Source organism: Pyxicephalus adspersus, chromosome 3 (genome assembly GCF_032062135.1).
Source record: "Pyxicephalus adspersus chromosome 3, UCB_Pads_2.0, whole genome shotgun sequence".
Taxonomy (NCBI): Eukaryota; Metazoa; Chordata; class Amphibia; order Anura; family Pyxicephalidae; genus Pyxicephalus; species Pyxicephalus adspersus.
This window is the reverse complement of record NC_092860.1, coordinates 24,137,292-24,158,171: the sequence shown is the minus strand read 5'-3', so window position 1 is coordinate 24,158,171 and position 20,880 is coordinate 24,137,292. Positions and strand designations below refer to the sequence as shown.

At 37.4% G+C, this 20,880-nt stretch overlaps 1 protein-coding gene across 1 annotated transcript in view; it reads right to left on the bottom strand.

The window, feature by feature from the left end:
- The window catches only part of CCDC40 (coiled-coil domain 40 molecular ruler complex subunit), a 29,462-nt gene that overhangs the window by 5,570 nt on the left and 3,012 nt on the right, over positions 1–20,880 (bottom strand). The window contains exons 3-16 of the mRNA XM_072403960.1: positions 19,126–19,279; positions 18,742–18,920; positions 15,547–15,630; positions 11,269–11,488; positions 9,236–9,393; positions 7,746–7,868; positions 7,539–7,660; positions 6,731–6,974; positions 5,285–5,467; positions 3,878–4,123; positions 2,666–2,879; positions 1,606–1,775; positions 1,435–1,526; positions 528–648 (exon numbers count right to left, since the gene is read on the bottom strand). Of these exons, the coding sequence (XP_072260061.1) occupies positions 528–648; positions 1,435–1,526; positions 1,606–1,775; positions 2,666–2,879; positions 3,878–4,123; positions 5,285–5,467; positions 6,731–6,974; positions 7,539–7,660; positions 7,746–7,868; positions 9,236–9,393; positions 11,269–11,488; positions 15,547–15,630; positions 18,742–18,920; positions 19,126–19,279 (2,310 nt within the window). The remainder of the gene's footprint in view (positions 1–527; positions 649–1,434; positions 1,527–1,605; positions 1,776–2,665; positions 2,880–3,877; positions 4,124–5,284; positions 5,468–6,730; positions 6,975–7,538; positions 7,661–7,745; positions 7,869–9,235; positions 9,394–11,268; positions 11,489–15,546; positions 15,631–18,741; positions 18,921–19,125; positions 19,280–20,880) is intronic.

The following is a 20,880-nucleotide window of genomic DNA, read 5'->3' as shown; positions in this document are numbered from 1 at the left end:
GCTGACACCACATGATTAGATAAAAATAAACTGTGTTGTCATGCCAAAGAGGAAGGAAGGAGAACACTATATTTTTGGCACATTAACAGTTATTTTTCTGTACGTGTATCATGTTTAATGGGATACAAATGGAAGGACATACATTTGTTGTATAGGATGTACAAAAAATGCTGTAGGGTATGTTTGACGGCTTTTTTTTTAACTTCCTCCACAAGAATATGGCTGTAGACCCTGAAATTTGTAAGGTCCTCAGAAGTCCGCCAGGTTATGTTAAATCAACTGCTTTAATGTAATCTGACAAAACAGGCTGTCTACTGAATAAACATGAAGGTTTGGGTATTAAGGCAAATGCAAAGTGCTTCAGGTGCATTTAGCTTGAATTTGAGATTGATTTATAGTGATTCTGTCACCAGACACTGACTTTCAGCTCGCAGGGACATCCTAAAACTATGTTAAGCCTAATAAGCAGGTAAATATTAATCTTACATAGCTAAGAAAACAACTGCACCATTCTCATAACTGCTTACCTGCATACGATGAATTTCTGCTTTCATTGCACGGATTTCTCCTTGGCCAGTCTCTGAGTCCACTGCATTTCTCATCTCCTTTGCCAGCTGAATCTTCTTCTCCCAAAGCATAATTTGATGCCTGATATTTAAAAAGAACAAACAGTAATAGAATACCTTTTTTTTGTGACTGTCTCAGTAAAATACAAAATCATGAGACTAACTCACAGATTGAGCCCTAAAAACACTTATACGGTAGCTATATGGAAGCTCTATATGGTTCCACGGACACATCTGGGTAAGGAAATGACTGGTAATCTCCAAGGGCAAAGAAACACTCTTTTTTCAGTAGGAAGCTCCCTGAAATCATTGTCTTTCTCCCCCTTATGATCATAGCTGACTGTGTTTTTTACATTTTCAAATAACGCTACATGGTCATATTTTGCCCATAAACCCAGGGTATTTCAACCCTTTTGCTGCCTTAACCATAAGAGACATGGCAGAAGAGAACCTCGGAGACACTCCATATCTCTTATGACAGAAGCATTTGCACAGTGCGTAAACTCAATTTTGCCTCAGCTCAGGAGTTCAGATGTTATTGGCGAGCTAACAAGCTGGTGGTCAGCACCAGTGCTATAGCTGCTCATACAGCCCCATTTCCCCATCAATTTACTCAAATCCAGGTCACGCACCCCCATGAAGCTGCTTATCTATCTTTTTCTTTCAGCCCCCTTTCCCGGTACAGCTACTCCTCCCTGGCACTTTTTTCCCTTTTTACTTGCACGTGATTGGGTATTCCTTGCAATGTGATTTTTTTTTTACCACATTCATTAGGTGATTTATTCAATGCAGTGTTATACTTAGCTGAGTGAATAGCTTAATCTCCTTTAGTATATAGTAATTTAGCCATGGTTTGATGTATACTCACTCAGTTTCCACTAGACTATTGAGTAGCCTCTCTTTCTCTTCTTGAATGTTTCCTAGAGTCTGTTGCATCTCTACTGATTCTCTCTCAGCCTCCTGACAAAGAGAAATGGGAGTTTACAGCTTTGGACATTGAGTCTCGCCACGAAGCACAGTTTTCGTTCATGACACTTACCCGAAGAGCTTGTATAAACTCACTCTCCATCAGCTGATTGTGCTGCCGTAACTGTTCCTTCGAGCTTTTATTCTTACTTAGCAGCATGTTCAGGCGTAGCATGTCATTTTTCAAGTTTTTCATGTGATGTTCTATATCCTTTTGTTCATTTTTTTCCTGCTCAATTTCATCTGGAAGGAAGCAGATATATTACTGTTGCTAAGCACTGGCTTTTTAAAACTTAAATTCCTGTTTAGATTTCCTTCAGCTTCCTGTCCTGGTGGCAACATTGGTGAAGCAAAACCTACTACAGTAGTAGCCTCACTATAACCATCCTTGCATCCCTGCTGATGGCTGGCACTATAGCTAAGTGTGCTTACAAGGAATATGTTGTAGACAGCCTTGAATCCTAAAAGAGTCAGCCATTCCCTTGTTCCTCCTCCAAGGAACTAGGTTGACGGATAGGTCATATGAAGGGAGTGCAATCATATGAGCAACTGTCAATCTATTCCCCTGGAGCAGGAGAGTATATTCATGTAACATTTTCAGTGAGTGCCACCTAACTGGAAGTTTGAAGAAGTAGTGCTGATATGGTGATCTTTCTAAAAACAGAGACGTAGAAGATCACCAACTGTGCATCAACACAAATATAGAAATATATTTTCCTAAATAATGGTTAATCTCACTATGGTTTTGTAAAATAAAGGGAAACTTTTTTTTAATACTTATACAATATATATTGAAACTTGTGAGGCAGAATAAGGACACCTAAATGTATATAGAAGTTATATTGCTACAGCACATACACTGTTAGTTGAGTCCCCCAGAAACGGCTATACCAGCATCATGAATATGTTGTCCTGTTGGGACAGGGGAGGGTCCATGTGCTCTTTTTACAAGAATTTGATAGAATATGCATTTACAACTGTAAAAAGTCTCCTAAAAACTTTGGTAACATTGAAAGGGTTCCAGTGAGCACCGCTACTCCTATTAAACTTCATGAAATAGAAATGGTCACCAAAAGTCTTGGTCATTCAAGGTCTCACAATAATCAATGCTATACAATGGTCAATTGACATACTTTCTACGCGAATCTTCCTCTGTTGTAATATAGTCAGTTCTTTCTTTAACATTTCTACTGAAGCATCCTGCTCTTCTCTCTGATTTGTCAGCTGGACCATCTCTGTCTGTAAACGGAGCCAATACTGCTGCACTGCTACAATATCTGTATTGCATTCTTCTATCTGTTTGGTCAGAGCAGTGATTTGGATCTCCAAAGGTCCTAGTTCTTTACCCTAATAAATAATGAAACCAATAATTATAGGCATTGAATACATATATTGTTTCTATTGGGGTACACAAATGGACATCGGTGCAATTACAAAACAAATAAAAATAAATTGATAAATGTACTAAAAGTCAAATTTTTTTAAAAAAGGAAAGAAAGTATTTCTATTGAATTTACATGCTTTTTATAGATTGTACATTGTAACAGAAAATGCTCAGAAAATGACAGATGGCATCCACATTAAAATGCCTAAAAACTCTTTCTAAAAAGATACATTTCCTGTTAAAATGTGACAATCCTTAGATTGTATCAGAGTGTTAAAACCTGTCAGTTTATTTTTAATGTCTGCGTTCTACTGGAGACATTTACATTTACTTGCTGTTCAAGAGACCGAACAGAGGAGAATTTTCCCCTAAATTGTCATTGTCACAGAAAGGGATCTGAATTTACTGAAAGAAGGACCATCCAGGTTATGGAGAGCTTATAATAGGCTGGTAACATAAGGTGTAACGGTGGTAAAATACAGTACTCATTCATTTTCCTCAGGATAGGAAAAATAGGAAAAAACACCTTTACAGTGAATAGTGGGATATCTAGTGGGATGGCTGAAGTATGTAAGTTTTTTCATTAAATTAGTGCTTGTCCCATCTCCTTAAATCTTCTGCATACTCATGCAGCATGACCTAGACGCAAATGCTTCTGCCCAGCCCTAACTGTAACATCATATTCACATCAAAGTTCTGAGAATAATAAATTCTAAGCTAATCATCACTAGATAGGGCTCTACAATAGAGCCCAGAAATATAATTAAAAACCATGGGGGGTAAGTGTAAAGTGGCAATTACCTCCTGTGTCCTTTCCAAATCTAGTTATATCTCCTTTAAAATGCCCTTGGCATAAAAACAACAATGTAGTTACAAGGTATGCTACATTGAATAAAATAAAACTTATCACATTTTTTTCTAAAAAGACCTTAGAGGAGTCTTTTACAGAAATCTGACATACCCCAATCTGTGCAAGTGTTGACTCAATTTGCTTGCTGTACAAATTAATACTCGACTGCTTTCTCTCGATTGCTATTGTGCGCTTTGCAATTTCATTCTGGCTGCGAGAGATCAACTCATTGGTGGCCTGGATTTTCTTATCCAACTCATCCAGTGTCCTTTGTAGAGCTTGAAGACGTGATGTACAATGATTAACCTCCAGCTGCACTTCAGATGTCTCATTTTCCATTTTAGAATATTCAATTTCCTGGAAGCAAGTATATAGACATTATACAGGTCAGACAGTTTATAAACTGAAAGTGAAGACTTATATAAAGAGTAAATGGTAGAACTCATTAAGTAGAGTGCTAACAGAAAAATATTACTTTAGTAACTACTATATTCCTAATGTAGCAAATAGCTAAAGAACGTCTGCCCAAGGTGTTACAGGTAATGTGGATTTCAGAATATGTTATTAGTATTCGCCTAGAAACAAACAAGATTTTAAAATGTCATATTCAAGGAAAAAGAATGCGAACTGCTAAGATGTTACCATCAAAAAAGAAGGATTAACCGAGTATTCAATTATTGACACCAATTCAGGTATGGGTTTGACTCATGGGTTTGGATTTAAAGGTAAATAAAAAAGAAAGATATTGAAACATATGGGATTAGAGAGGACTTCCTATAAAGATCAGTGAAAACCACACAAAAAAGCCAAAGCATTTGTGTAGCCCAGCACCCTAAATTTGACTTTTAATGTCAGCACACTTTGATTGGAAATTTCTATTTCATACTGTAAACTTGATGACTATTGTAAGGCTGTTTGTGACCTGCTTGATATTTTTTAGACTAACAGGGCCAGCCTAGAAAGAGGACTCTAGGTGACAGATTAGGATTTTCAGACATGTCTTGAACTTAGTACCATACTCTTGCTAAAAAGTAAGAAAACTTTCTAAATCAAGTTTATTAACACGTAAAAGGTTTTTTATAAAAAACAACAGTACACGCCAAGGCTGCGTACACATGTTTAATTATTGGCCCTGGAAATGATCGTTCATAATGTATTCCAGCAACAAAAGAGTGACAGATGAACGAATGTGCTTTGTACACAGCCAGTGAGCGGCACCACACTGTGCTCTCCTCTTTTCACTTGTATCTTGGTCATTCATCATCTGTAGCTCATGGATCCATTAGGAGGGAAGTTTGTTCATTAATAAAAAACTTCACCTACAGCCCCATTAATAACTTTGTTTGATCAATTTTGGCAGCTAGATTAAGATTAGATAGTTGCCATGGACACATATTGCCATAACATTACAAAAGGTTCACAAACTCCTCCTTATCCATATTATGGACATATAAAATTTCTGGCCTTTGTTAGGCACTGGTGACTTTGATTAGGCTGATAATGGATAAAGTGACTTACCAGCTCTAGCTGTCTTTTCTGTAGTTTCCCTGTTAAAAGTGATGAATATTTTGCGGCTTTATTTGATGTCAACTTTTCTTTTAACTTTTCCATTATTTGATTTTCCAAAGTTCCTTTTAATTGAGATTCCTTTTCAATTTGTTTCCGCAGGGTAGCCAGGTCACTCAAGCGAACAGCTCGATCCTTAAAAAAAAATAAACATAGCAACTTAGTTGAAGAAATCATTCAGCCCTAAGGCTTGGTGTTTTTTTTTTGGAACAAACTTTGCTGTTCTGTAACAATTCAATTCATTCAAGAAACGGTCACCAACTAAGTCTTTCCTGAATTCCCGAAATGTTAAGGTTAAAATTAAACCTCGGAATAAATTAACTGTAGCTAAAACAGCAATGGTTAACGTTGCACCTAACTGTAAACTCATCTGCATTTCCTCATAGTCTCCCTATGAGTCTCACAAAGATCCTACCATCCTGTCGCCGTCCTGTGATGGTGGGACAACACTGCAGCAATACTGAATTCAAAGCATTGTTGTTTCTTATGTAGAAGACATTGTACAGTGTTACTGTCAGCATTGCCACTGATGATTCACAAATATGTAGCTTGTCAGTCAGCACCTAGTCATACCTACTGCTCCCCACTACTCTGCTGCTGATGCTCTTCCAATTTGAGCTACAGGGCCTGATTTATGAAAGTTCTCCAAGGCTGGAGAGGATAAACTTTTATTGGTGAAGTTGGGTGATCCAGTAAACCTGGAATGGATTTATTCAAAGTCATTTGCTATTTGTTAGCAAATGTTTTGAATCCTGGACCAGATCCATTCCAGCTTGCTGGATCACTTAAGTTCTCTGATGAAAGTGTATCCTCTCCAGCCTTGGAGAGCATTAATAAAACAGGCCCACATTGTCTAGGAGGGGAGCATGTGACACACAAATGGTAAAAAGAGCGTCTTACTGGAGCCTTCATATGTTCTTTTTTATTTTGGCATTTATCATAAGACACGCTCATGCTAGCTAATCCTAATCTTTTAAAACAATCCTGAATACAAGCTAGTATAAATTCACATGAGAGGGGTACCTGGTTCAAACACCATCCTCCCCTTAAGCCCTAAAAATAAACTATACACAGTGGCACTGTAAGGTATCCTAGGAAAAAATATTTTGACAAGAAAATGTAATTTTATGCAGATGCCCTGTGAACAGCCATCCAAATCCAATTGGGGTTCATTGTTATAAATCTCTGATTAATGTAAACTAAATGTTTTTTATAACTTCATACACCTATTAAATTTTACAAGCAACTTAAACATTCACTTTCTTATTTTTTCTCCCTGTCTGGAATCCTAGCTACCCTTAGTGCATTAACAGCATGATTTATGGGGAATATGAAGGTGTAAAATACCCAGCTTCTCCATGCACAACCACAAACTACATATATTCAGAATTCACTTACGCCAGTGACCCTGTTTAGGGCTTGCTCGGTCTCCTGTAATGTACGCATATATGTGCTAAACTCCACTCTCAGTGCTTCCTGTCTTGCTTGACACTGAGTAATAAGCTTCTTGCTCATGGCTGCATCACTCTCGGCCCGATTAATCATGAAGGCCAGCTTCTCATTCCTTTCCTCTTCTTTTGTAACAGATTTCTTATAACTTTCTATTTCTGTGTCCATCGAACGCAATTCCTGCTGTGCAAGACTGAAAAAAATGACACAATTTTATATTCTTATACTGGTCTTCTTACAGTGTATGTAGGCAAATAATAAAATATTCTTTGAAACTTATGTGTAATTTCCCATAGGGTTGTCGAAATCACAGCAAGCAAAGGGGGAATGCGGCATCAGAAGGTTACTGGATGCCGAAATATTCATCGACCATAGCACTTCAAGAGAAGGAAGATTTGAGGTGCAGAAGGACATGCAATAGAATTGCCTTTAGGTGAAAGGCAGTTTGTAAAAGAAAGCTGAAGAAGGTCTTGAAAAATACTAATAAATGTAAACACATCCTTAAAGAAACATGGGACCAACTGCATTGGTCCTTCTGCTTAGCTGTTACACTGAAATCTTATTTTCCTATGAATATATCCTTTTTGCAGCAGCTACAATACAAGAGGAAAGATGTTGGGCTAAGCAGGAAAGGGTAGGGTGTTTGGCAACAAAACGTTGGTATATTATTGGAATGTTTTGAAAATTTGAATTTGTTCTTAGGAGAGTTCAGTTCTGGGTTAGCACCCAGGACAATTCTACATTAGGAAATACATACCTAAGAGCCTCCCGTATAGCAGAATATGCTTCATCTCTCCTTGTCATCCCAATTAAGCTGCTGTTCCACTGCTGGAGAAGCTGCTTTTTTTCTAGCCCAATTGCTTCAATTTCCATGTTAGCCTAAAAAATCAGTAAAATTAATTTATTCTTTTTTTTGGTCATGAATATGAATACAAAGTAATACAAAGATGAAATTGAAACCTACCTCTGCCACTGCTTCTCGTGCTGCTTTTGTATCTTCTCTTTGAGCAGCAAGCTGAGCTTCATAGAGAGCAATCTGCTCTCGCAATCGATCTGCTTCTCGGGTCAGACGGTCCACAAACATATCCTAAAAGGGAAGTCAGAAGGATCTGTAATACTACATAAGAAGACATACCAGCAAGTAAAATAATGTAAGTGTATATAGCAAATAGCTGAATATATAGCGGAATAGCGATAAAACACACACACACACGCCATTTGCATGTATGGATCACCTGACATTTTTAGTCTTGGGTGCAATTAACCAGATTACACATGTATTAGTGTTTCTCTAATGCCCCTTCATCTGGGCACAGTTCGGGGCCATAGTAGAACTGGACAGAAATGTGCTATGTGCTGCTATGTGTTACAAAAACTATGCTACCCAAGCAATCATTGGCTGCTTTTGGAAAATCCAAAATCACTAAAATTACTTTACTCAACTTTATTTTACTCTATAAAGGGCATAACTGAATAATTTACCATTGTAGCATGTTGGTATCCAAGCACTAGTAAAACCTAATCGTTTCTGTTGTATTGCATCAATGCTTCTTTTAACTTCAACACAATATATAATGCCGCAAATATTCAGATCTTTTGTCATTCACCAAACTGGTCTTTTACAATTGTTCAACATCTTTACAACCTTTTTTTTTAACTTAATGAGGACCTAGTAGTCAGACTGCTTGTTCTGGCCATTACCACATACTCATTGTACCTTTATTAAAGCTTTACAAGCTTTAGGATAAACATTTTGAACTTAAAGTCCTAAAATGCAGATACAGAAACCAGGTATCCTCTATTTCTGGCATGCAAGGCAAGTGGATATGTAGTACCAGGGAATGATATGCAAATCTAGGCAGGTGAATGTGCCTAGATAACAGGCCTGATTAATAGGAGACTATCATAGGTGAACCTGTATAGTCCAGCAAACCTGGAATAGATCTGGTCCTGGAAAGCTTTAATAAATCAGGCCCAATTTGCCATATCATACAAGGACTTTAAGCAGTTGGGTTTCCATGCTTAGCAGGATTACCTAAAATTCTCCGGTGGATGCAAACACGGCCAGGCTTTATGGCAAGGAACATTGAATCCAGTGACTGAGGCCACTAGGTTCTATTTGTGAATTAAAAATTAAATTAGGTGGCTAAATTGCCTGTTCTGGCCAATACTTCCTTCATACAAAAAATATAAATTCAATTTGATTATCTCTAGGTTAACATTTCTGTTAAGGTAGCATTCCCTTTTTTGACAGTACCCCAAGGGCTTGTGCAAAACTTGTATAAGTGGGTCAAAAGCAAGTCAGGAGGAGGTCAGGTCAAATGCACCTGTCAATGAACCCAGAATGACCTCAGAAGTGTCTTAAACTAATATCCCGAGCAAATTTTCACCACATTCCCTAAGCTAAATGAAAAATCACCAAGCAACTACAAACCTAGAACCCTTCAAACATACCTGTTTCTTCTTCTCCAGCTCTGCTTGAATCCTTTCTGCCTCAGTCTTCTGCACGGCACGTTTCATCACTGAGATATCTGAGGTCACATCTTGGCTCACGTTCTCCATGTAGAATAAACGCATGGCCAAGTTTTCTACCTCTGTCTGCATTGAGGACACTAAAGGGGAAGGTGAATGGTTATTAGGCGATTGTCACACAAGTACAAATAGCATTACAAGGTTATGTTTATTATTTTTACAAAAAGTCCACAAAAGGGAAACAACAAATTCTGTTTGTATGGGGTTAAGAACTGTAATGAAAGTATTCAGTGTAAAAATACTTTTTATACACACTAGCCTATTTATTTTTTTCATGTTTACATGAAAAGGCCAAAATCCCTGCTGGCACAAATTATTAAACTGGGAAGAAGGCTTTCAACAGTCATTTTGTATATATAAAAGGAAAAAGAAAGACTGGTGTAACTGCTTAAAATGTGGTAAGATCTGACATTCTTCTCATGCAGGTCTATGGAGATGCATAAACAGCTTGGAACAAGTAAAGTGCAGATCAGAATGGGGTCAACTTCAGTTAAAATGCACCTGCCAATGAATCCTAAATGATCCCAGTACAGTCTCATACTAGTTTCAAAAGAACATTTTCACTAAATTCTCTGAGCTAGGTGATAATTTGCGATGCTAATTTAACAGATAAAACTCCTTTAGATAATAAACTCTATTTTTCCTTTGTATAATTTGATGGACGTGTGTCTTTTTTCAACCATGTAATGTCTGTAACAGATTACAATAATGGGTGTCACTTTGGTGTCAATTATCCTTTATAATGCCATACAATGCACTGGCATGACACAAGAAATCAAGCTCACAGGGAATCCTCAACAATAGAAGCAAACATAGCATTTTAACTGGTTTCAAGGAAGTTCTTTTTAGTTGTTACCCACAGTAAAAAATGTCTCAAAATGCTCTACATGTGCATCCAGGCATACAGAAGCAGGTAAAACAATTGCAGTAATTGTTGCAAAAGTTCAAGATGACATTATTTCTGACAGTGGCAAAGATGAATTGTTTATTCTCCAAGAACAAGAGGTCACAAGCAGTTGAATTTAGAGAAATAAAGAAACACAGTCTCTGTGGATTATACTATATCTGTATAACAGGGCTTTGATTTCAAATGTTAAAGTGGAATTAGACCAGGTAGTGATCCAGACTCATGGGGGTATCCAAACAATGTATTTTAGGTTGCATTTAGATTATAAATTAGCAGTTCTGTATGTAGTGCTGGTCACTGGTACACATAAGGCCTAAGTTTTTAATCTTTTTTTAGAATTTGTGTTGGAAATTATGACCTTTATTGAGCTTCTTGTTTTATGATTGCAAAGCTAGACTAAACAATAAATTGTATTTTTTGGAATTTTCTTTTTCATTTGGATGGATTTTGGAAGGGTTAGAATCACATACGGGTTTTATTGCAGTCTGAGATGGGAAGAATCACCCACTGCATATATTCTCATTGCTGGTGTTACCTGTGATAAAAATTAATGGAAATGTAAAAATCCACTCTACCAGACTCAGCTCAGACACTACGAGAAGGCAGATGCTACTTGAGATCTGTGTGTCTGGGCTGCCTTGGATCAGGCATGGCTACAGGCTTTTAGAACCTGTAATGCACACCTTTAGGTATCTGCACTTTAAAACTGCATTAGTTTTTTTTCACAAGATACACAGAGCCTGATTTATTAAAGCTCTCCAAGGATAGAGAGGATACATTTTCTTTAGTGAATCTGGGTGTTCCAACAAACCTGGAATGGATTTCTTTTAGGTCATTTGCTATTGCTATCAAATGTCTTGGACTAGATCCATTCCAGGTTTGCTGGATCACCCAGCTTCACTGAGGAAAGTGTATTTCCTCCAGCCTTGAAGAGCTTTAATAAATCAGGGCAAGAGTCTCTAGAAACAAGACTATAGGTTTTACTAGATCATGGAGTGAAAGAAGTCAAATATAATATAATATAATTGTCATAAAGTAACATACTGACCCTTCTTGCGCTCTGCATCAGCAGACTGGTGCTTTGTTTTGTACAAGTTCTTAATGGCATCCAGATCTTCTTCAATCTGTCGGCGTAGAATGGAAACCTGGGAATGTTTATCATGATGTTTCTCTAGGTTCATCTGCAGACGAGCCAATTCCTGCTGTATGCCATACAAAATCACACCAAGATCTTCCCGTTCACTTTTATTTTTCTTCATTGATGTATTCTGTAACGGTAACAATGCAAATTATCATTTCTTTTATGGCAGACTCTTATCATAGGTCATCGAGGGCAAAAAATTCAGGCTGTAACATAACCCTTTCACAAAATCGAGGAATTCAAATTACATAAGCCTTTATGATTATTTGGCAATGGGACTGCACAACACATTATAAGACCAACAGGGTTTGGCGCAAATTGTTTTGTAAATATGGAGAATTGCATACAGATTTAGCAAAATTCATATCTGAGCAGTGTTCTTCATTGATATTAGAGTTTGCAGGTTCTCCCTGTGTTTGTGTTGGTTTCCTCTGGGTACTCTGGTTTCCTCTCACATTCCAAAAACATGCAGTTAGGGTAATTGGCTTCCCCCCATATTGACCTTGCACTGTATTAAATATATGTGACTGAGCTAGGGACATTAGATTGTGAGCTCCTTTGAGGGATAGCTAGTGACATGACTGTGGACTTTGTAAAGCGCTGAGTAATATGTTCATGCTATATAAATAATGTGTAATAATAATAACTCCAAATGCAGCCATGGCCTTCAGTATTAGGTTTACCAGAGGCAGCACACAGCCACCTACACCTATGTAATTGCCAGTAACACATGCCTATGTATATTAAATGGCTCCAGACACTTGCCCTACCTGCAAAGAAATCTGTCTGGGTCCTCATTGATGCTGCCCCTGCATGGTTTGTGCATTTTTGCTGATAGATTAGTGTAGAATGTACTTGAATTTTATCCACACTGGGTTTGTACACCTAGAACCAAACTACTAATATGGTGCCCTACGCTTAAACTCTTTGGTTCTAGCAGACCTAATTCATGTCTCTTTTCGCCTCCCCATAACCAAGTCTTAGAATCTTTAGTGATTGTTTCCATAAAAGCTAGAATAAACTAGTGCTGTTCACAACGTGCTGTTCAGTTTTATGGACAGTGGGGAGGGGAGGATGAGAGGAGTCACCCTGCTGCGTCCTCCCCCATAGAAAATTACACTGGTTATTCGTGGTCGAGGTTTGGTGATCCACCACAGGGTATTGCAAAATGACTTTAGGGACCACTGTATACACACTAGACATTCAATTACTAATAAATAATTATCTGTTCAACTGTATCTATTCAACTAGGGTAGGAAGGGAGCAATACAGAACAAGTGGCCTTGGGGGGCAGGAGCTATAAATACTTTGGCTAAATGACAGAAATATAGGGTGGCTGAAGAAGCATAAACCCTGCCAAGCATCTATATAAGTTAGTTGTATTCTTTTAAACAAGGCAGTCATTGTACTTCTGTATTCTGTTGTGCATCTAGCAGAAGAAATTAAAGAGACAACTGTTCTTTATGGTAACTGCAAATGTCATAAAAATAAAAGGGCCATTGGGTCAACACAATAGTTGGTGTCAATATTCTACAATCTTTGCTTCTGACTTACTTAGGCCAAAGCTTAAAGAGAACCTGCCACCAGACTCTTCATTTTAACAATACTCTTCCAATAAGTTTATATGTCACTTATTTTAGGCTTGCCATTTACCTGCTAAAACTTTCCTTGTGAACACAAGCAAACGCCCTGAGACTGCTGTTGGATGCCACAATGCTGGATGTAATGCAGCCCCAGAAAACACAGATTTATCATACTCTATATCAGTGTTTCCCAGCCATGGTTCTGTGGAACCCTAGGGTACCTCCCGATTTTGCCAGTTTAGCTGACAATAATGATCTTTACTATTACTGACCACCATGCCGATATATAGTGTAAATTGTGGATATAGTAATTATTTGAGGGGTTCCCTGAAGACATGAAAGCTATTTCAAGGGTTCCCCCATGGTAAAAAGGTTGAGATAGGCTGCTCTATAGAATTCCCATGTGTTCTTAGTGACAGCTGCATTAAAATTTATGTAGGGAGGGGAAGAGATGGTGGTCCAGCACAGAGAGTAATTAGACACTCTCAGAGGAGGAGAGGACGGTTATGTGCAAAGAGGAGAGGGATGTACTGGGAAATTGTCTATATATATATATATATATATATATATATATATATATATACACATACAGGCACATTACAATAAAAATAATTTTAGAAAGGAAAACAAAGCACCTAAAACACTATTTATTCTTTACTTTTAAATGGATATTTTAAGTTGGTGACACAGTCCCCTTTAAGCCATAGATCTTCATCAGCTGTGAATGTCTCTAAGCAAAAAGCTACTTATAGCAATGTGACGGTGTCATAGCAATTAGTGTCAAAAGCTTTCAAATTGGCAATCAGCCATCTAAACTATTTATGTACTTCAGAGATAGTCCAGCTGTCTCACTTATGTACAAAGTAGCTGCAACACTCTGCTTGTTTTCAGATCAGAAATATATACTGTCCATTGCAATCCCAATATGCCACATTATTTATTTTAACTGAAAAGATATGTTTGATTAGGTTTTTTGGTAATACATCTTTATTAGTATTATATTGTTATTTGTGTTGATAGATTGCTTGAACATTCTTTGAAGGCTTTCAGAAACACTTTGAACTGTACAAGTCCTTAATGGAAAGAAATATGGGCCTTCAAGGGACCCTGACACCAAGTGTCAAACTTACTTGTTGTGTTTTACCTTATCATAAAATATTATTTTATTACTTGTAAAGAACCCTTGTAAACATTACTAGCCAATTCCCTGGCACAGCCCCCTCCCTCCTTATTACATCCCTCTCCACTTTTAGGAGTGTCTAAATAAAAAAACAAAACTCTTGTAAAGTACTGATTGGAATTTAATCATTGTTTCAGATTTCAGTATAATATTATCAGAATTAGTGGCTAATAGAGGGCCCACATTATACAGAAGTTGACTAGGAAGCGACTGACAATGACAGTGAAACTTGCTGGTTAGGAAGGATGACAAGTAAATACTTCATCTGATGGCTTGTCAGTATATATATATATATATATATATATATATATATATATTGACATTACTGTATGAGTAAATCCATATAGCACTGGAAAATATCTGCTGAGCAAGCCACTTTGCAAAATCCATATTTCATGAAGATATTTAACCCTTAGATTGCTGCTTAGCACATCTCAACATGCCTCATGTAAGTAGTGCCCTTGACCCTATGCATAAGATACGAGCACATGGGCTTATATCCCAGCTCTAATAAAAAGGTTTTTTTTTACTTTAAAGAAAGTACTGAAGAAAAATAAAACCCTTGTCACATTATTACTGTATTACTGATGGTAAGAAACTTCCTGTCCCTGGTCAGTAGCCCCGTACAGAGAACACCCCCGAGCCCTGTGTGGTCATCAAGGCTTAATGCCTGTATTTAGAAACATTGCTACCTTTGTATCTCATCAAACAAGCTGCAGTAACACCTTAAAACACATATTATATCACATATATAAAAGGTAGCGATTGTATGCATGTTAATATACTGTACCTAGAGAAAATGAAATGTCAGAAGACAAGTTGATCAAGAGACATAGGCATGTGAACTTAACATCCAACATGCCTAAAATTGAACAAGGAAAATTTAAATAGCAATTAGGTTGCAAGTAAATACAAATAATGTATAGAATCACCCGGAAGGACAAAACATTTGTTTTATGGGCATAATAAACTAGTACACTGCACTAAATCTTTTTTCTCTTTCTCTTCCTTGCACATGATTTGGTTCTTTTCACAAAAAGATTTTTCACCATCTTTGCTAAGCTAGATGACTATTTCCTTGCAGAGTGAACATATGTTTTGCTACGTGAGCAGCCTATATTTCTTTAAACCCTGAGATGTAAAAACTGTATTGTTCAATCTAACCCCCTATACCATCCCATAGGCATCCACTAAATGTTTATTAACAGAGGGGGGAGGTTTCTTCCCCTTTGAGTGACACACGGCTCCCTGCGCATGTGCGATCTGGAGCCCTTAAGTTTAGTGGTCCGTAGGTCCGAAAAGGTTGCCGACCACTGCAACAGAGCATTGGGTGATAAATACCCAATCAAACATCTTTCATTAAAGTAAACTTGCTCACATAGAATACAACTCTCACTACATGTAATAAATATTAGTATATACCATTTCACGCAGCTCCAAATCCAGGCCTTGTATCTGTTTGGTGAGGTATGTCTTCAGAGCAGTCTGGAACCTTGTCATCAAAGGCTGTCAAAAAGTAAAGGGGTCATTTTTTAATACCATGCATTACCAGCTCAGTGATTCACAAAGACAACTAATATTAAAAGACTAACACTGGAAATTCTTTGTAGGTTAGAGTAAACGTAGAGCTTAAACTTCTTGTATGGAGGAAAAGAAGTTTAGGCTCCAGATAAGGAAGGGATTCTTCACTGTAAGGTCTGTGAAAATGTGGAATTGGCTCCCTCAGAAAGTAGTTTCAGCAACTACTATAAATTGCTTTAAGAAAAAGCTGGATGCTTTTCTAGAAGCACAGAATATAACTGGGTATTAAAACTTTAAAGTAAAGATAACAGTGACTGTTGATCCAGGGAACATCCGATTGCCTCATGGAATCAGGAAGGAATTTTTTTCCTCTGTTGGAGCAAATTGTACCAGGGTTTTTTTTTTTGCCTTTCTCTGGACCAGCTATTTCCATGTGGTTTTATATCTGGGATATCTTTATTTCCCTAGGGGTTGAACTTGATGGATCTATGTCTTTTTTAAACCTAACAATGTATTCCTTTAATAACTACCTGCAGTTGTAATTTTGGCTTATTACAAAAATAAATACATTTGGCAAATTAAAAAAAAACAATTTGATTTTCACTCTTGTGTTTTTCACATACCGTGTTTCCCCGAAAATAAGACACTGTCTTATATTTTTTTGGGCTTCCAAAAACACACTAGGTCTTATTTTCAGGGTAGGTCTTATATACTTTTTTTAATGAAAAAAAACACCATATTCATGTATGAATATGGCCATAAAAAAAGGCACATTTTGAAGTGGTTAACGTATTAAGGTGCTTTAACACTGATCCACAGATGCAGCACAGTGCACCAGAAAAGATACGGTAACCCACAGGTGCACTGTACAGCATCTGTGGATCTGTGTAAAATCAGCACTCAGTGGATGTGGCCGGGGCAATGATTGCTCACATTTTTTTTTTTTTATTTTTCTGTGCATTTGAGAGTTTTATATGGTGACCCAATTGTAAATTAAACTCTTCATTGATTCATTGCTACCGGTATTGGTTACTGAATTCAGCATTTCTCTTCTTGCACTGTTACTGTATTAAATCAGCCAGCTTGTCCTTACAAACCTAAAATCAGCACAAAATGTGGCTGGGGCAATGATTGCTCACATTTTTATTTATTTTTTTTTCTTTTTATACCGTAATTGTGCTGGTTAAAATAAAAAAAAAAACTTACCTTATCAGAAGACGCGAGCCGAGTTCCTGGCTTCTGACAGGCGAAGTGCATGTAATATCACTCCGCCTGTGACAGGAGCCGGAACTACAAGGCAAGCATCGGCTTGTGCGGCTCCGGAGTGTGTACGCCCGCTGTCTCCCGCTCGGTATTTTTTTTTTTTCTACTAGGTCTTATTTTCGGGGTAGGTCTTATATTAGGGCAGGTTGGGGGGAAAAGTGCTAGGTCTTATTTTCGGGGTAGGTCTTATTTTCGGGGAAACACGGTATGAACAATGGTATATAATTTGTGCAAAATGTTAAAAAAAATGCAAAAATAAGGACAGCCTTAATAGCTGTACTATGTCTGTTAGGTTGCTGTAGGTTTTTTTCTTTGCTTCAGGTTTCCTACACAAGTCCCTCTGTACTCTTTACTCGAGTTAGACATACATGTCAAATTCTGATTGCAAAGTGTCCTTTAAATTTGCCAGTGATAATATAGTGAAAGAGGTAATGCCAAAATAATCAATTCAATTTAGTATCTCAGTATTGTATCCCCTGGGCAATCGCACACTGAAATGTGACTTATACGTCACTAGCTGCTTGTTGAAATGGCATGCAGATATCTGTTTATAACTTTGGCTGCTTGTTGCATTTTACTATTCTGTTTAGACTTTACAGGCATCAGATTTAAGAGTTTTGTTACTTTGCAGACTATCATTAGATTGCCAATCTTCTCCCTTTACCTGAGGTACATGCTGTATGGACCTGTTTTAAAAAATTTTTCCAAGACTCGAAATGACAGACAGACAGACTATATTTTAGGAGAATCTGGGTGATCCTGCAAACCTGTAATAGATCCAGTCCAGAATTTAAAACATTTGTCAAAAAATAGCAAATGATTTTAAGAAATCCATTCCAAGTTTGCTAGATCACCCAGCTTCTCCAATGCTGAGCTTTAATAAATCAGGCCCTATGCCTTCCCAATTCGAAAATACTAATGAATACGCTAAACTGTCTTTGTTCCTGCGTTCCTTGGGGTTGCATTTCTCTACTGTTCTCTATTGTGCAATCGTCTATCACACTCTCCCTTTAATGCTGTTTTTCTCTGGCACACAATCGTTGTTTGTTTAAAATTTGAAGTGAGAAAAATAATCTTATTTTGTTAGGCACAACAGCTCAAATAATTCTCTCATTTAATTTGTTCCAGCTTTCATTACCATGTTGCACAATATCCACCTAAAAAGACAGGAAGTCCAAGCTGTGTGATTTTCTGTTTAGTTAACTCAAACTCAGACGTGCTGATACCGCTTAAAAAGGTTCCAGGAACTTACAAGCATTGTGTTTACTGTGTGCTCAGTCAAATAAAAGCCAATAGTGCTTGTAAAAATTAAAGCATTTGAAAAGTTTTCAATCCCCATGCTTTATTCTACAATTGTCAAAGCCTGTTTATGTTAAAAATGTAAACCCACAAGATTCAATGCAACCAAGAAAACAGTGTCCATTATGGGGCTTAGGGATTGTCTTGATGTCCATATTTACACCCACTGGGTCTGATTTATTAAAGCTCTTCAAGACTGGAGAAGATACAATTTTATCAGTGAAGCTGGATGATCCAGCAAACCTGGAAATGATCTGGTCCAGGATTGAAAACATTTGCTAACAAATAGCAAATGACTTAAGAAATCCATTACAAGTTTGGATCACCCAGCTTCACTGATGAAAGTGTATCCTCTCCAGCCATGGAGAGCTTTAATAAATCAGGCCCATTGTAAATGTAAATCATTTCTGATATATTATAGGATCTAGAAACTAAACAAATGTAATACTGAGAGAACTAGCTGGGCTCTATACTTTATATTTCCAGCAGTTTGTTTGCTCTACTTGTGGAAGTTGTCTAAAATACAGCACTTACATGATTTGGATCTAAAACCACCAATTCTGATTCTTCCTCATCATCCACTTTTTCTTCACCATATGTGTTCTCTTCCTCTTCAGGGTAAAGCTTTTCTTGTTCCTCATCTTCACTGTCTAAGTCCTTGTTAAATTGACGCAGTGAAGCATATGGGGAGGAAGTTACAATACCTGTGTCACCTGAAATATAAAAGCAGGGTTCTGACCAACTACATAGCAAAAATAAGAAAGGGAGATATTAAAGACAGTGTGTGGTGTTTAAAAACTAATAGTGATGCACTAAACCAGCCAATGAAACCTGATATGAAAAACTTGTTATCACAAATGTGAAATATAACTGAAGACAATGCCGTTATATATTATTTGTGCAGCTTGTTTTTCTTACCTGGCTCTGATATGTTCTCCATGTCTGGGGATACAACCGATCTCTGTCCACTGGTGGCAGAAAAGGAGGATGCCATGGCTTGAGTGCTTGTTACCACCGGAGTCTCAGATTTGGTCTCTTCAGTCGAATTTGTAGAAGGGTTGTCTTGCAAAGTCTATTACAAAGAATTGGAATGATATCATATTATATATACTGTACACTTTTTTAATAATAATAAGATAAAATGTGAAAGGGGCAACAAAATAAATATAGTAAATATAATGCATCCATTAATTCTCAGTTGCTTCATCCCTTCCTTAATCATCACTTACTATAATCTGCCGTATACTTATCAAGTTTTTTAAACTAAGCTCCAAGCAGCAGATAAATACACAACTGAAATCCAATTATGCATATGGTTTCATCAGCCAAAGGAATTGTAATTTTATGCAGCCAGTTTTGTGATCCAGGTAACCCTGCAAGATAGCTTAGCTATCATTTTTTATGCTACTTCCCCCATCTCTTAGATTGTAAGCTCTTCTGGACAGGGTCCTCTTCTCCTCCTGTGTCACTGTCTATATCTGCCTGTCATTTGCAACCCCTATTTAATGTACAGCTTTGCGTAATATGTTGGCACTATATAAATACTGTTTATTAATATTGATAATAATAATAACTATATCCCAAATCTCAACTGCAGCATCAGGATTGCTTGGTCAAAACATTGCCGACTGGACAAAGAAGTAAGGAGCAGAAGGCTGATAAAGTAATTCCTCTCCACAATCTGCTCCCTCTTCCATCCAGTACTGCACTGCTAGTACTAACCCTTACCCTCCTAGTTGCAGCTCCCCAACCACCAAACGACTATACTTAGCCAAATTTCACTCCAAGCCTGTAGTGTTTACATCCCTCTGACAATGTTAAAAATTCCTATCGATCACTTTTCTTACATCCTGTACTGTGTATGCAGAATACAGTTTACAAGCAACCCATCAAATTGTTCTACCTGGAAAGAGGTAAACTTGTAGTTAAGGTTAGGCATTAAGTAGGGGGTTTAAAAGCTAGACACTACTCAAGGACATCAAGGTTAGGGAAGTTGCTAGTTGCCATGATTTTTTTGCACAATATACCTACTGCCCATGATGAGAACATTGGAAACCAAATTTCTCCACTATGCTTATAGATATAGGGGCAAGGCGGGTGTTGGGGGGGTTCAAGTAATTTTACTGCTTGTTCAGTAGGGGGTTTAAGCTAGGAACTACTAAGAAGATTAAAGTTCAGCACCAGGGAGAGGGGGCAGGTTAAGGTCAGGGAAGCATCTAGTTGTCATGATTTTGTTTGCACAAAAAACCTACTGCCAATGACGTAAACTATGAAAACTGAATTTCTCCACAACACTTATAGATATAGGGAAGAGGGGGTACTCATTTTAAAGTGATTTTACTGTTTGTTACGAATATATATGTACTTTAGTGTACACAACCTTGGCACAGGTTTACTTTACTTAAATTTCTTACCTATTTGCAAAGCTAAACTAGGTCAGATTTACTGAAGTGTAAAGTTAACTGGAGAGAACCATTCTCCACCTCAAGCATCAAATCAGCTACAGGGGAGTTAAAAAAAAAAAAAACAAAGCTGATTCACACCTAATACCTAAAGAGGACACAGATTTATATTAGCTCACTTTAGTGAAACAAGCCCTAAGTTTTATGTTAGAAAAAAAAACAAAAAACCTTAACAACTTAACTCCACAGCAGCTTAGGCTGAATAATGTGC